The sequence below is a fragment of the Myotis davidii genome, unplaced genomic scaffold, assembly GCF_000327345.1.
Source record: "Myotis davidii unplaced genomic scaffold, ASM32734v1 scaffold147, whole genome shotgun sequence".
Classification (NCBI taxonomy): domain Eukaryota; kingdom Metazoa; phylum Chordata; class Mammalia; order Chiroptera; family Vespertilionidae; genus Myotis; species Myotis davidii.
In genome coordinates, this window is record NW_006383010.1 from 8,297,522 (window position 1) to 8,310,950 (window position 13,429).

The window sequence follows — 13,429 nt, forward strand, 5'->3', positions numbered from 1 at the left end:
TTATTCCTCTTATTTACAGTACAGGGAGGCTCGTCTCGTGGCGCACTATGGTTTGTGCAGTAAAATCCCTGGGAATAGTACTTGTCGCAGCATTTTAATAAATTTACTCTGATTATTAAAAATAAGTGCACAAACAAAAGCTTGTTCATAGGACTGTGTCATACCCAGAGGAATAACCCTTCCCGCAGACTTACTTATGAGTTAAAAAAAAAAATTCCCTCTTTGGGTAGAATACACTCTCAACCATTCCTGGATTAAACTCTCATGCATATTTATATCCCTAGTATGACAATAGGTAAAGCTAGCTAGGACTTTTTAAATTTCTTTTAGAAGAGGGTGAAATACATGAAGTGATTTGGCTTTCACTCGCTTATTATCCATAATCCAGTTATTCCACATGGACATATTTTATTTATTCTTAGTATGCAAGTCTTTAATGGTTCAGGGGTAATTGGCAGTTTCTGACAGTTCTATTTTCTTGGTAGTGGATACAGCTCTGTGCACATATGTCAGATGAACTGAAAAAAATGCAAATCACTTCCTGTGATACAGCAGGGAGAAGGAGAATGTTATCTTTTGAACAAATGATTCAAAGAGATGAATATTCAACATGTGATAGTCACAGGAATTCTGTTGAATTCGGGCTGTTTTAAGCTGTCCTAATTTCACAACTTGCCATACCTGGCATTTGTTATCCTTTCCGTTAAAAAGCAAACTTAATCGGGGTCAGGCAGATGGGAGGAGGAGAGAAAAGTAAGAAAGCATATATTACTGTATACATGATTTTAGGAGAAAAAAAAGTGAGCGGGAAGAGGGTTTATTTCATATAAAAAAACAACAACTATGTCACATCTGGGCACATTTCACAGAGTTTATGAAAACAGCCTACAAGTTCATTAAGCCTCTTTCCTCTCACTCCAGAGATATTTATTTTCTAGTAATAGTCAACATAATAATTAACATAGTTCTGGCAGCAGCACAAATCTATAACTTCGTGAGGCTTGGGAGTGTCACTATCCAATGGTTGGGTGCATCAGAAGAGCAAGAGTCCTGCAGTTTCTTTATTTACACTCTTGACCCAGCAAGTGTCACTGAGGAAGTCCGGGGGTTGTCTCAGCAGGTCTTTTACGATGCCTTGGACTTGATAACCCATTCAGCATTCGGGTTGAGCTGATATAAGTCCTTCATGTACGTGTCATCATCGAGGCAGCGTTCCCCTATTAACGACATGTTGCATTTGTTTAATACAGTGGGGTGACTGGGATGCAATTTTAAACTTAAGCCTGGGTCTTAGACTTGCACACGTTTCAAATTAATTTAGGAAGTGGAAAATACTTTGCATGTCAGGCTTTTAAGTGGTTCCTTAAAAGTGTATTCACCTTTACTAAGGGTGACAACAGTTTTGAATCCACCTAAGAAAGAAATCACACTTAATTCCCCCAAATCTAAGAGTAAAATACAAAATAAAATATTTAAATATCCCTTAGGAATCAAGGTAACAATTCCAGGTTTCTACTGGAGTTGTGGCTTATTTAAACTTTAAAAATGAGGCTTCATGTCTCTGCATTCAACTTTTAACATTTACTAACATTTTTAAGTCCTAAAAAAAAGAATTCTATAAAACTTACCTTAAAATATTTTCAATTACTATTTTGAAATAAATACCATTTCAATTATTTGTTAACAATTTCACCCTTACCATTATAAAGGTCAAAAAAATGGGGGAAACATTTATTTTAAATTTTAATAAAGACATGAGTACAAAAAGTAGGCAAATAAAATATAGGACATGGTCAAAATTAATCCATTTATCCTATTTCTGTTCCCTAAATTACTAACATGTGTGTGTACTGTTTAGTAGGCAATCAGCAATGGCAAAAATAACTTCTGCTTTCACTAAAAATATCTAGTACTGTACTATAATAAATGTGTTATCTTGGTCTTAAATAAGCTCAACTACTTCCTTTATTAAGATGTGGCATAAGCATATAAAAAAGAAAAAAAGTTTTGAAAAACTTTATTAACCATTCTAGAAATTATATCTATTTTAGGAAACTTGCCTTTGCCAAGATTCAACATGGATGGGAATTTATACAGAAGGAGCTCAAAGTTGGAAAAGAAAAGCCAGACCACTAAACAAATCCATAATACTCATCAACAATGTACACACTGTGCTATATTTTACTTCTACTACCTTCCCTTCCCCACAAAGATATAAATAATAATCATTGGCAATGTCAAGTCAGCATAAGAAATACAAAGAAAAAAAAATGTGCTTACCAATATTCCCTCCAACTTCATACAAAAAAACTTCCCCTTTCTTGAGTGTCTGGGCAATCCCACTATAAGGGGCAAAACAAACGGATTAGTTATATCATCAGACAGCTTGCAAGTAAATCACTTTAATGTGCTCGGGGAATTCTAGCTTGTATGGAAAATTCATAACTTAGACACACTGTAATTATCTCCACATTTGTATTTTCCCATCTGTTAAATGTGCCTAATATGTAATAAAAATGTCACACCTGCAAATTAAAATAAACAAATGGCAGAGGAAAGGCAGGGGAGGGTGGATGCATGGGAAGAGATCAATCAAAGAACTTATATGCATAACCCAGGGTTACTGACAATAGGGTGGTGAAGGCCTGGGGAGGGGCAGGAGTGGGCTAGAAGTCAATGGCGGGGAGGGGGAAGGGGACAAATGTAATACTTTCAATAATAAAAGATTAAAAATGAACAAATGGAATCATACATCTAAAAGCAAGAATAAGTGAATATTTAACTTTGTAAAATTAAAAAGAAGGTACCATAACATGTTAGTCGCCAATAAAATAATACGATCATCTACTTAGCATAGGGACCAAAAAGGTCTCCCTAAAACTAAGAAAAGAAATATTTGCACCTTAGTTTTCCCAATACATTTATCCCATAGTATTTATCAGGGGTTTGCTGTGCTGACAGGTCTAATGCTATGTAAGATAAATGTAAAAAATTGGACATGGCTCATAATCCTCCCCATTTTGGCCATCAAAATATGGGAGGCATATACACTCAAAGTAGAAGCGAATACTTTACCATAGGGTGCATTTACAGGGTTAAACTCTTCAAAGAATAAGCTATTCCAGACATTAGGTTCAAACAATAAAAATTGGTAAAATTTGGTGGTTTTCAAAACTCTGTATACTATTTACCTGCAAAACCTGCTAAAAATTCTGCCCCAGAGCTCTGAAAACTCTGGTTTAGTATGTCTACACCAGTGATGGCGAACCTATGACACGCGTGTCAGAGGTGACACGCAAACTCATTTTTTTGGTTGATTTTTCTTTGTTAAATGGCATTTAAATATATAAAATAAATATCAAAAATATAAGTCTTTGTTTTACTATGGTTGCAAATACCAAAAAATTTCTATATGTGACACGGCACCAGAGTTAAGTTAGGGTTTTCCAAAATGCTGACACGCCGAGCTCAATAGGTTCGCCATCACTGGTCTAGATGAAGCCCAAGAATCTTTTTAAATGCTCTGTAGTGAGTGCTGATGCATAGAAAAGTTTGTGAACCACTCACATAAGGCCCTGAAGACACATTCCCTGGAACTGAGAAGAGAAAACCCAGTCTGACTTTTATCCAAACTGTTATGAGAAATACTGCATGGCAGAAGCTTTCCTAACCAACCACGTAATGACTTAGCTGGTTATCCACCTCTGCCTACTCCACTCCGCTCAGGGGCATAGAATGTTCTCACGCGTAAGACCCACCGCTGACTTGTATCCTAACTAGAAGGTGTTGTTTCCGAACTGGTCGAACTGGTGTACGCTTATTTTTAAAATTAAATAATTTAATAATTATATTTTTATTCATACTGTAGTACATTTCCTGGTAAACCATGAGTATACCAAGAGTCATTATTCCTATGAAAACAAAATTGAATGTTTTGGGAGACTAGATTTAAAAAAATCTCATCCAATATTGCTCTCAGATTGCTTCCCCATTATCTGTGTTCTTGTTCCAATTGAGAGAAACATAAACTAGATTTCCTGGTACACATAAACGTAATACTAATCAATAAGTCCACACACAAAGAAAAGGAAACAGCCTTTATCAAAGACTGGTGAGTGAATGTGATTTATTGTGCATCTATTTTATGTCATCCATGTGCTTTTGGCTTTGGTAGAAAAAGTAGGGGAGGACAAGGATGGACGAAAGTAGGGTTTCCAACTGCCCCCACACAGGGGGAATGCAAATGGGAGGAGGGGAAATAGTGTGTGTGGGGGAAAATATATATATATATTTATATATATATGTATATATATATATACACACACACATACACATTTATTGAGCATTTCAATTATTAGATGCCCCAGGCAGACAGTGCTGTGTGCTTCATGGTCATTTTCCTAGTTAATCATCATAAGACTATAATGTAAGTCCTCTCATAGTTCACTTTTATAAATGAGGAACCTGAAATTTAAAGACATTCTAAAAACTAGCCTAAGATGAAATAGGAAAAGCTGGCATTTTAATCTAAATCATTGGCCTCCAGCACCCTGAGCATAAGGAAAGGGGCTGAAGACTTGGTGGGGGGGGAGGGGCAAATGGGCAGAGTTCACTGGACTTGCCTCTGGGTGGAGCAGGATGGGGAAAAGGGAGGAAATAGAAAGAGTCTTCCCCAGTGGGTAGCAAATGCTTATTTAGTAAAAGCACCACCAGTTTTTACTAAAAATCCAAATATACAGAGGGCAACTGTCACAAAGCTGGTGCTTTCTATAATGCCCTAAATATTAAAAGGCACAGTTGAATGCATTATACAATGTCATCGCCACATCTTGTATTATCTGCACGTAGAGGAACAAACGTGCCGACTACATTGAGCACTAGTGTCCTGAAAGCAAGCGCTCTGTAAATTAGCCAGATCCCGCCTGGAAGGGCGGCCTCCATCTGGAGTCTGGCCACACCTCCAGGTACACCCTCTGGGATGGGAAGAATTCTTCCCACAGTCTGGTGGGGACACTGGCAGCAGCTGGCATCTAAGCCATGGCAGGGGGTAGAGAGGAAGCGGATTGACTGCATTTAAGGTCAGAGACCCTTTGGGGAGCAAAGACATCTGAAAAATTCCAACTGCTCCCAGGACTTAATCCTGAGAAACTCTAACTGCCCCTGAACTTAATCCCCCCAAATTCCATCTGCTCCGAGACTCTGCACCAATGAGCCCCAGATCAGAGATGGTCTCTAGACCCTAGCCCAACAGTTCTCAACCTGTGGGTCGTGACCCTTTTGGGGGTCGAAAGACCCTTTCACAGGGGTTGCCTAAGGCCATCTGAAAACACATATATAATTACATACTGTTTTTGTGATTAATCACTATGCTTTAATTACGTTCAGTTTGTAACAATGAAAATTCATCTTGCATATCAGATATTTACATTACGATCCATAACAGTAGCAAAATTACAGTTATGAAGTAGCAATGAAAATAACTTTATGGTTGGGGGTCACCACAACATGAGGAACTGTATTAAAGGGTCGCGGCATTAGGAAGGTTGAGAACCACTGCCCTAGCCCCTCTGGACAGTGATTCAGGACTGTTTTTGGAGACAGAAACCACGGATCTAGAATCCAGCTCCATCGCCTACAAAATGCGTGGCCTGGGAAAGTCTCTCTCATCAGGAAAACAGAAGTAATGTGAGAACTTACTTTGGAGAGCTGCTGAGAGGGAAGTTCACGCTGGCTTCCTGAAAGCCCAGATATTACCAATAAGCCTCTCTTTTATTTCATCACCATCTGCTCACTACGCAGGCTCATCTCTTTTCCCACTTTATAAAGCCTGAGGGGGGATACTTTAAAATATATTTTTATGCCCCTTCCAACATCGAGCAGAGGGCCTTCCACGGAGCAGAGACATGGTACGGGCTGGTGGTAACTGTGTGACAATCGGAGAGCATTTGAAGAAAGCCGCATGGAGGCCTTGAATGTTAACGCGAGGAGATCGAAGTCTGTGCAAGGCTGAGACAACTTTCCTGGGCTGAGATGGCAGGGCCCTAGTTTCCCTGGCTTCTTAAAAATGTAGATCAGTTCATTTTCAATGAATGGACACGGGGAGGGGAGGGCATTACAAATATAACCTTAGCTGAAAATAAGAATTCGAAGGCTAAAAACCAAAAACCCAAAACACTTGTTTGAACGTTGAAATTTCAAGAGAAGATAAGTGTAAGCTCTGATATCACCGGAGAGATGCCAATGGCTTTCAAAGGACTCCTGCCCCACCCGCCCCAGAACAGAGGGGCAGGCTGGGCAACTCGGTGAGGGCAGGAGCTCAAGGGGCTGGTTGTCCTCCCTGAATTCTTCACCTTCTGCTTTTAAATGTAAGCATTTTTATGCATCATATTTTATAGAAAAAGATGTGTCTTTTGTTTGTTTTGATCCTACTGTATTCCAATTAGTGATCATCCTAACACACAGTAATTAACCTCCAGTCACCGGTCTGGAAGGATTACCACGTGGTCTCATGAGCCGAGCCCGGGCAGGCCGTGGAAGGGATGCTCGGACATCCCGCTGGAAACAGGCTCAACGCAAACACAAACTACATCAGGTGAACTCGATTCATTCCGACAGTCGAACTGTCAAGTCTGCTCCTCTTCTCTGCTGAAAAGACAATTCTATGCGCTTCACACCACCCATAGTTTTTTTTTGTTTTTTTTTTTTAAAGGAGGGGCAAGGGAGGGAGGGAACACGCAAGCAAGTGAGTTATACCACGAAATAATTAAAACAAAACAGGCCTCTACCTTTCTTGGCTGAGAAACCTGGCAAGCACGTCACTGGCTTTCAGTTCTTCCGTTAGCTGTATCGCCATGGAAACTTTGGAAAGATGAGGAGCTTGCACTCGAATCACTCCCTGAGGAACGTCAGCCTGCAAGGCAATAATGACACTGGAACAAAGCTGGCGGCGGCTGGAACCTGGGACTCTATGCGATGCATTACATGGTAAGTGTGCTTAACTACTCTGCATTTCACTTCACTACATAAAAACCTTAACTACTGTATAATGTAATTTGCTAAATTACATCAAACCTCAAATATCCTCTTAATGGTGATAGGGGAACTTTATAATGCCTGTGCAGTAATGCTTAATTATTTTTAAAGATGTAAAGAATGACAGCAATAACCATTACTGCCATATTAAGTGCCGACTTCTGCGGGTTATCTAGGGGAGGGTGCTTCTTCATGCAGCAATTGATGACATTGCATCAGAACAGGTATTTTGTGCGCTGCTTCAATGTGTGCATTTTTTAAATCTTCCAGCACATTCACAACATTTGACAAAAAATTCCTGTCCCTGAGAATATTAAAGTAAAATTACAGAGAAACACATTCTTCTAACACATTGGCATTGTGTTTGATCCTCACTTAACTAATGAGCTCACAGGGTGACCACACACTTTGAATTTATGATATGTATTTGGAGGGATAGCAGGGAAGTATTTTGAGGATTGTAAATCAAAATATCAGCTATGGCATTTGAAATATTAGGCTTAATTAATCCCTAATCATTCTGCTAAAATAAATAATGTATTACTTATAACCATATGTCTTAATCAGACCCTAGAAAAAACAACCTGCACAAATGTTTAAAAATAATGCTTTATACATTACAAATACCCTCAAATTTATTAAGCATCTACTAAGTACTAGCCATTGTGCTAAGTCTACTTGTCTGGCAGATAAATAATACACAAGTCCTTTATTGCACAATATTATTTTGGGGCTCACAATAGTTTTTCTAATGTACATGGGCTTGAATTGCTTTATTTTCCCCAAACATACAGCATGGATACAACACAGGAGGAATCAATGTGATTTCTAAGTTCATCAAAAATAATATGGCTTTGGAATTAGGCTGCATTAAAATGTAGGCATCTCCAAGAGATTTAAAACTGCTCCTCAGTAACACCTGAGATGTAGTGTGGGAGTCAGGAAAGAAGCTACACAGCAAACGACTGCACAAGGGAGCATGGGTTGTATAAGACCTCCTCGCAGGGCTGCAAACACCTGTTACACCTGCAGAGAGACCATAGAGGGCCTGGTGCCACCTCAGAAACCCTGTCACGGTCACCTGACCACTCAGTGAAGGGCCACAGGTGTATCACGCCCAACCCAGACAGAGACAAAGCATTAGGGGCCTCCCACTCACTCCCCTGCCAGGTGAGGGACTGCCTTCCTAGCATCCTTGTCTAACTTCTCTGCCTGGGGTGTTTATGCTCAACCTGATCCCTAAAAGACATCCCAACCCTAACCTGTGCCCAGATCCCTCACCTCCTGCGACCTCTGCCCCTCTGCACCGGGACCCCTGCCTTGGTTTGCTGCCTTCCAATTTCGGAGGCATGGAATATGGCCTGATAGCTGGTCTAGTGTCTGACCTCCACCTTGCTTCTAGGATACAGGTCTGACTTCCCTTTTTCTTCAAGTCTGTGGCAGATTTTATTTCCATTTGTAACATTTTGGAAAGTGAGCCACTTCTCACAATGAACTGGGCATTCTACATGGGAGTGTGGTTACCTTCTCCTTTCAAAGCAGTTATCACATCAACGCTCTATCTTATAACTCAGGGATTACGCTACATCTTCTTCTCCCTGGGGTTTCATCTCTACTTCTATCCTGCTGTGGCCGTGCTGCCTGCCAGCCTGGCCTCCACTGCGTGATTCCTCAGAGGACATGGGAAACAATGAGCTGGCCCCGGGACTCGAATGCCGGAGTGAACACTATAACAGCAACAGCTGAAGCACGGAATCCATGTTCCCAAAACCCAACCCACCTCATCTACTCAGTTAGGGACACGAATATTGGTATTTTGGAACCTGTTAGTTTATTATTATTGAATTACAGAAGGCCTGGAATAGCAAGCTAGGGTTTGCGGACTGTGATCTACTCTATACCTGATTTAAAAGCCAGAGAGTTCTGCTTAAGTCATAGTGCCCAATGTTCTTGGATATAGGTTTTCTTGGTGAAAGTAATAGTGACAAAAATTGTTCCGATAATTATATCTTATATGCTGACATTTAAAGTGAAGTAAGGTGTCCGGCCAGTGTGGCTCATTGGTTGAGTATCAACCTATGAACCAGGAGGTCACAGTTAGATTTCTGGTCAGAACACATGCCCAGGTTGCGGGCTCGATCCCCAGTAGGGGGCATGCAGGAGGCAGCTGATCAATGATTCTCTCTCATCATTGATGTTTCTATCTCTCTCTCACTTTTCCTTCCTCTCAGAAAAAAAGAAAAAGAAAATAAAGTGAAGTAAGGTGATATGATTAAGCTTTCATATCTAGAAGGTCCACAGTAAGTGAGTTACAAAAGCAAAATAACCCAGAAAAATAATATATTGTCATAGAGAGTTTAGGGATACGGCACCTTATTCTGCTCCTTGCCTTTCCCCCATTAGTCCTTGTGGCACATTCTAGGGTTTGAATGAAAATGCCAGTCAAAATTCACTATAAATACCATGCTTTCCAATTTTTATGTATGTTCTATTTCACCTCTGAAATATCCCACTATCAATTTTTAAGACCCAGCTCAAATACCTCAAACTCCATGGAACTTTCCATAGTCCACAGGGTCAAAGGGAATTCCTTCTTCCCCTGAATCTCTTTTATTATGGAAACCCTAATACATGACACCAGTATCCCAGTCACATGCCACATGTCTGAGTCACATCTGTAGCCATCTATCAATGTTGATTGATTAAACAAATCATTCAAAAATATTTCTCACTAAAATTGGTATGCTAATAATAGTAAAATGTCTCTAGAATAAAATAAAGTTAACAATGTGTACTTCCTTATTAGCAAAAAAATTGTTTTAGGAACATTGTTTAAAAGACACCAGTTCCGTTGCCTCTATCGACCACATGGTATTCCCTCCCCTCCTGAGAACACAAAGGAAGGGAAGAAGAGTGGGAACCGGAATTAAAGACGCTGCAGGGATAATTCAGTCATTTCCTCCTGCCGGGAGTTGCCAGCATTCGCCTGCATCTGCTTAAGGATGCAGCTCCTTTTTCTCCAAGAAGCTCATGGACAACTAAAGGCCCCATAATATGACCTCAGCCTACGGGTTCTCCATGAGTTCAGGGACCATCCTTTAGAGAGTATGGCCATCCTTCCCTATAAAACACAGCTCAGGGGTCCGTGTGAACTCAGTTCCATAGCTGACACAGGAACCCAGAGCCTCTCTGATAATTAGAGTTTGGAGGGAAGAGGCCCAGGTACCAGGTCCTGGGGGCACTCAAGAGTTCTCACGCATATGTAACTGCCGTGTTATGGCTTTGGAAGTGGCATTGGTACAGGTTCCTTGTAGCTGTGGAATTAAACATTTCTCACACCCTACCCCTCAGTGAGCAGGAGGTGTTGCCTGGCCAGCTCTGGATGAGTTTAACCCTTCCCAAATGACTAACTACAATTTGGATTCATTTCACATGGAAATGGAGTATCATTCCCTTGAAAATCTTTTTCCCAGGCTGACTGGCCACATCCCTGACAACTAGGAACCTGTGTTCTACTAGGGAGGTGCGTGTCCGGGTGGGCACAGGAACAACTCTCAGAGTGCTCATTTCTGGGGTAACATATCCCATCCAAATTCTCACAACAATGTAGAGGCTGAGAGTGACTCAGTTTAGACTCTACCGTGCCCTTTACAGTTGGAGAAGAAATGAGCTTAACTGATAGATGTAACGGTTAAAGATGAAGCGATTAAAAATTGTTTCTGGAAAGTTTTTCCTGGATATCTTGACAAGAGTGGCCAAATGATAGTTACTAAAGATGATAAACAATATGCGATGCCAAAGCTCTCATTTAAATGGTGTATGACAATTACCATTAAGCTCCAGAATCATGCTGTACCAAACACTAAAGCTATTAGTATACTAATTACACTGAGCTGCCAAACTTTGAACATGCACACATGCCTGATCATTAAGCCAAACAGTCTGTTCTTAACTTGAGCCATAATAATAACTGGATCTGTGAATAATATTATCGTTGTAACCTTTCTTGTGTGTGTGTGTTTGCGCGTGCATGCTTGTGAGCTGAAGTACAGCAAGACTAGAAAAGAGCAATATTTGACTAATACCCCATTAAAATTGAGTCACAAAGGATTTTACAACTTACAAAATGCTAGTTAATTTCTTATGCATGCAGACTATTATAATAGAGAAAATGATCTCCTAGGGTTGTTACATGTATTACATTTTGAACTCAAGCATATTTCTAAAAATGTGATTTATTATTCTTTGGATAAATAAACAAAGATTTTGGTGTGTTTTTTTCATAAGTTGTAAATAAACACTACATTGCTCATATTTTTGCACTCTAGAGATTAGAAATATAATGTCAGAGCTTTAGAAAAGGCATTCAATCATTTTTTTAAAAATTAATAGCTAATTTAAATGAAAAGCTGACATTTTTCATGCTACAGAGAAACCTTTTATCTTCAAAAGGGCAAATCGGGAATACAGCTATCTCAAAAAATGGCCAGACAGCATAACACATATTTTAGAAAATTAAGCAAGGACATTTTAGCAAGGTATCTTAAACTAAAATGGCATCTTATTAGTCTGATTGGAGGTAAAAATATAGAAGGCATTCTCTACTACCTTGTACTGTCTCCATTCTGATTATAATTGGGCCTTGGTTATCCAAATGCTGAAACTTTTACCCAACTCACAGATTCAGAGAATTTTAAAGAAGGGTCTGAAAGAGCGTTCAGAGTTAATAAGCATTTAATTTACAAAGAAATAAGCTCTGATAGTTTTCTTTTTTAATATGGTATTTTTATGCACTATAAAAAAAAATCAAAGGCTATCTTTAAAAGAAATGATTTTGTGCTTGATTTTCCACGTGGGTCCCCAAGTAGATCCAAACACTGTTTCCAGACCTAAAGCAGATGCTTGAAACAAGACCGGCCACAGTGCCTGGGGCAGAGCTGTCAGTGAAACCAGAGATGGACTTCTAAATGGAGATGTGACTGAAGACACACAACCCATCACAAAGGACCCGGAGCCTACCCTGCACTGACCACTCCAGGGTTCTTCTGGATTTCTTTCCCATGTCCAAAGCCCTAGACCTTCAAATGTTACAAGATTGTTCTGGAGCGCTCGGCAAGGCAGGCTAGCTCTCTGAAACTTGAGTTCAACTATCAATGAAGAGTATGACACCAGATCACCCTGAGTTAACACTGAGGTAACCATAGGAGAGGGGACTTTTGTTCCCTCCACCAGTGAGGACAGATGTGCTGAGCAGTTTGGCTTAGTTCACAGACTCTCACAGAGCCCCACTGTGTGCCCACACGCTCTCCTACACGTACAGCTTCCCTTTCCTTTGAGAGCTGAGCTTGACTGACACACACACACAAAAGCCTCCATGGACTGGAGGCTTGCAGGATCCAGTAATTCATGACTAGATGCTCACCAAAGCTGCTCTGGATCCTTATCAGGCAATCTAAGGCAATTATGGGGGAAAGGATGGGATATCTCTATTTTCCTTAAAAATACTAAAAGGAGAAAAAAGGTGTGAGATGGAATAAGATCAGAAAAGTGAGTCTGATTACTGGTGATGGGTTTATGGGGGCTCATAGACTATTCTATTTTGTGCATGTTAAGAAAATCTCGTAATAATATCTATAGAACTGTCCCAGTACAAGATGCTGCTAGCCATACTTACGGTTAAACCCCGTTAATCTGGCCTTACCCTCTCATTGTATAGAAGACTCTGAGGCCCAGAGATGTTAAATGACTTGTCACTACTGTCTTACGAATAGCAGAGCTGGGGCTATGTCTTCAAGCACACGCTTCGGATGTGTGATGGTGCATATATGCATGTGTGCATGGTGTGTTTGTGTGTGGGACGGTGTGATCTCAATCCCAACTATATAATTGAAGGCTATCATTACATGGTTATTTGTAATAGTCTGCCTTTTTGTTATTTTTCACAAAGTGTTTCTTCCTGAAGTAATTAAGAGATGAGTCTCATTAGTATTTAAGAAATTAAAAAATTTGCATTTGTACCCAACAATTAATATGCTGTAGTCATTAAAAATATGTCTTATGAAGTAGATTGAGGGTGTCTCTTACAACCTGATTTAAACTATTCATTTACCTAGTCAAGCATGTCTTACTAACATAAATGCCTGACTATATAGAGTTAGCATTAACAGCATACAGAAAGCTTTTAAAAATACGACCTTGAAGAATTTCCATGATCTACAACCTCCTGTCTCACATTCTTCAGTCGCTGGCAATCTGGCTTCTCCCATCAACACGCAATGACAATGCTTTGGAGAAAGTCACAACTGGCCTTTCAAATGCAAGCTCTGGTGGACCTCTGTCCAATCAATGCTCACGGTACTCGGCTTCCCTGCAGAATTTGGGCCACTAACCAAGCTCT

General features: G+C 40.1%; 1 protein-coding gene across 3 annotated transcripts in view; it reads right to left on the reverse strand.

The window, feature by feature from the left end:
• Positions 1–391: 391 nt before the first annotated feature.
• ARHGAP18 (Rho GTPase activating protein 18) overlaps positions 392–13,429 on the reverse strand; it is a 161,692-nt gene continuing 148,654 nt past the window's right edge. For all 3 annotated transcript variants that reach the window (XM_015557829.1, XM_015557828.1, XM_006778459.2), the window contains 3 exons: positions 6,786–6,910; positions 2,281–2,342; positions 392–1,217 (listed from right to left, as the gene is read on the reverse strand). In XM_015557829.1, coding sequence (XP_015413315.1) covers positions 1,126–1,217; positions 2,281–2,342; positions 6,786–6,910 — 279 coding nt within the window. In that variant the 3' untranslated portion in view covers positions 392–1,125. The remainder of the gene's footprint in view (positions 1,218–2,280; positions 2,343–6,785; positions 6,911–13,429) is intronic.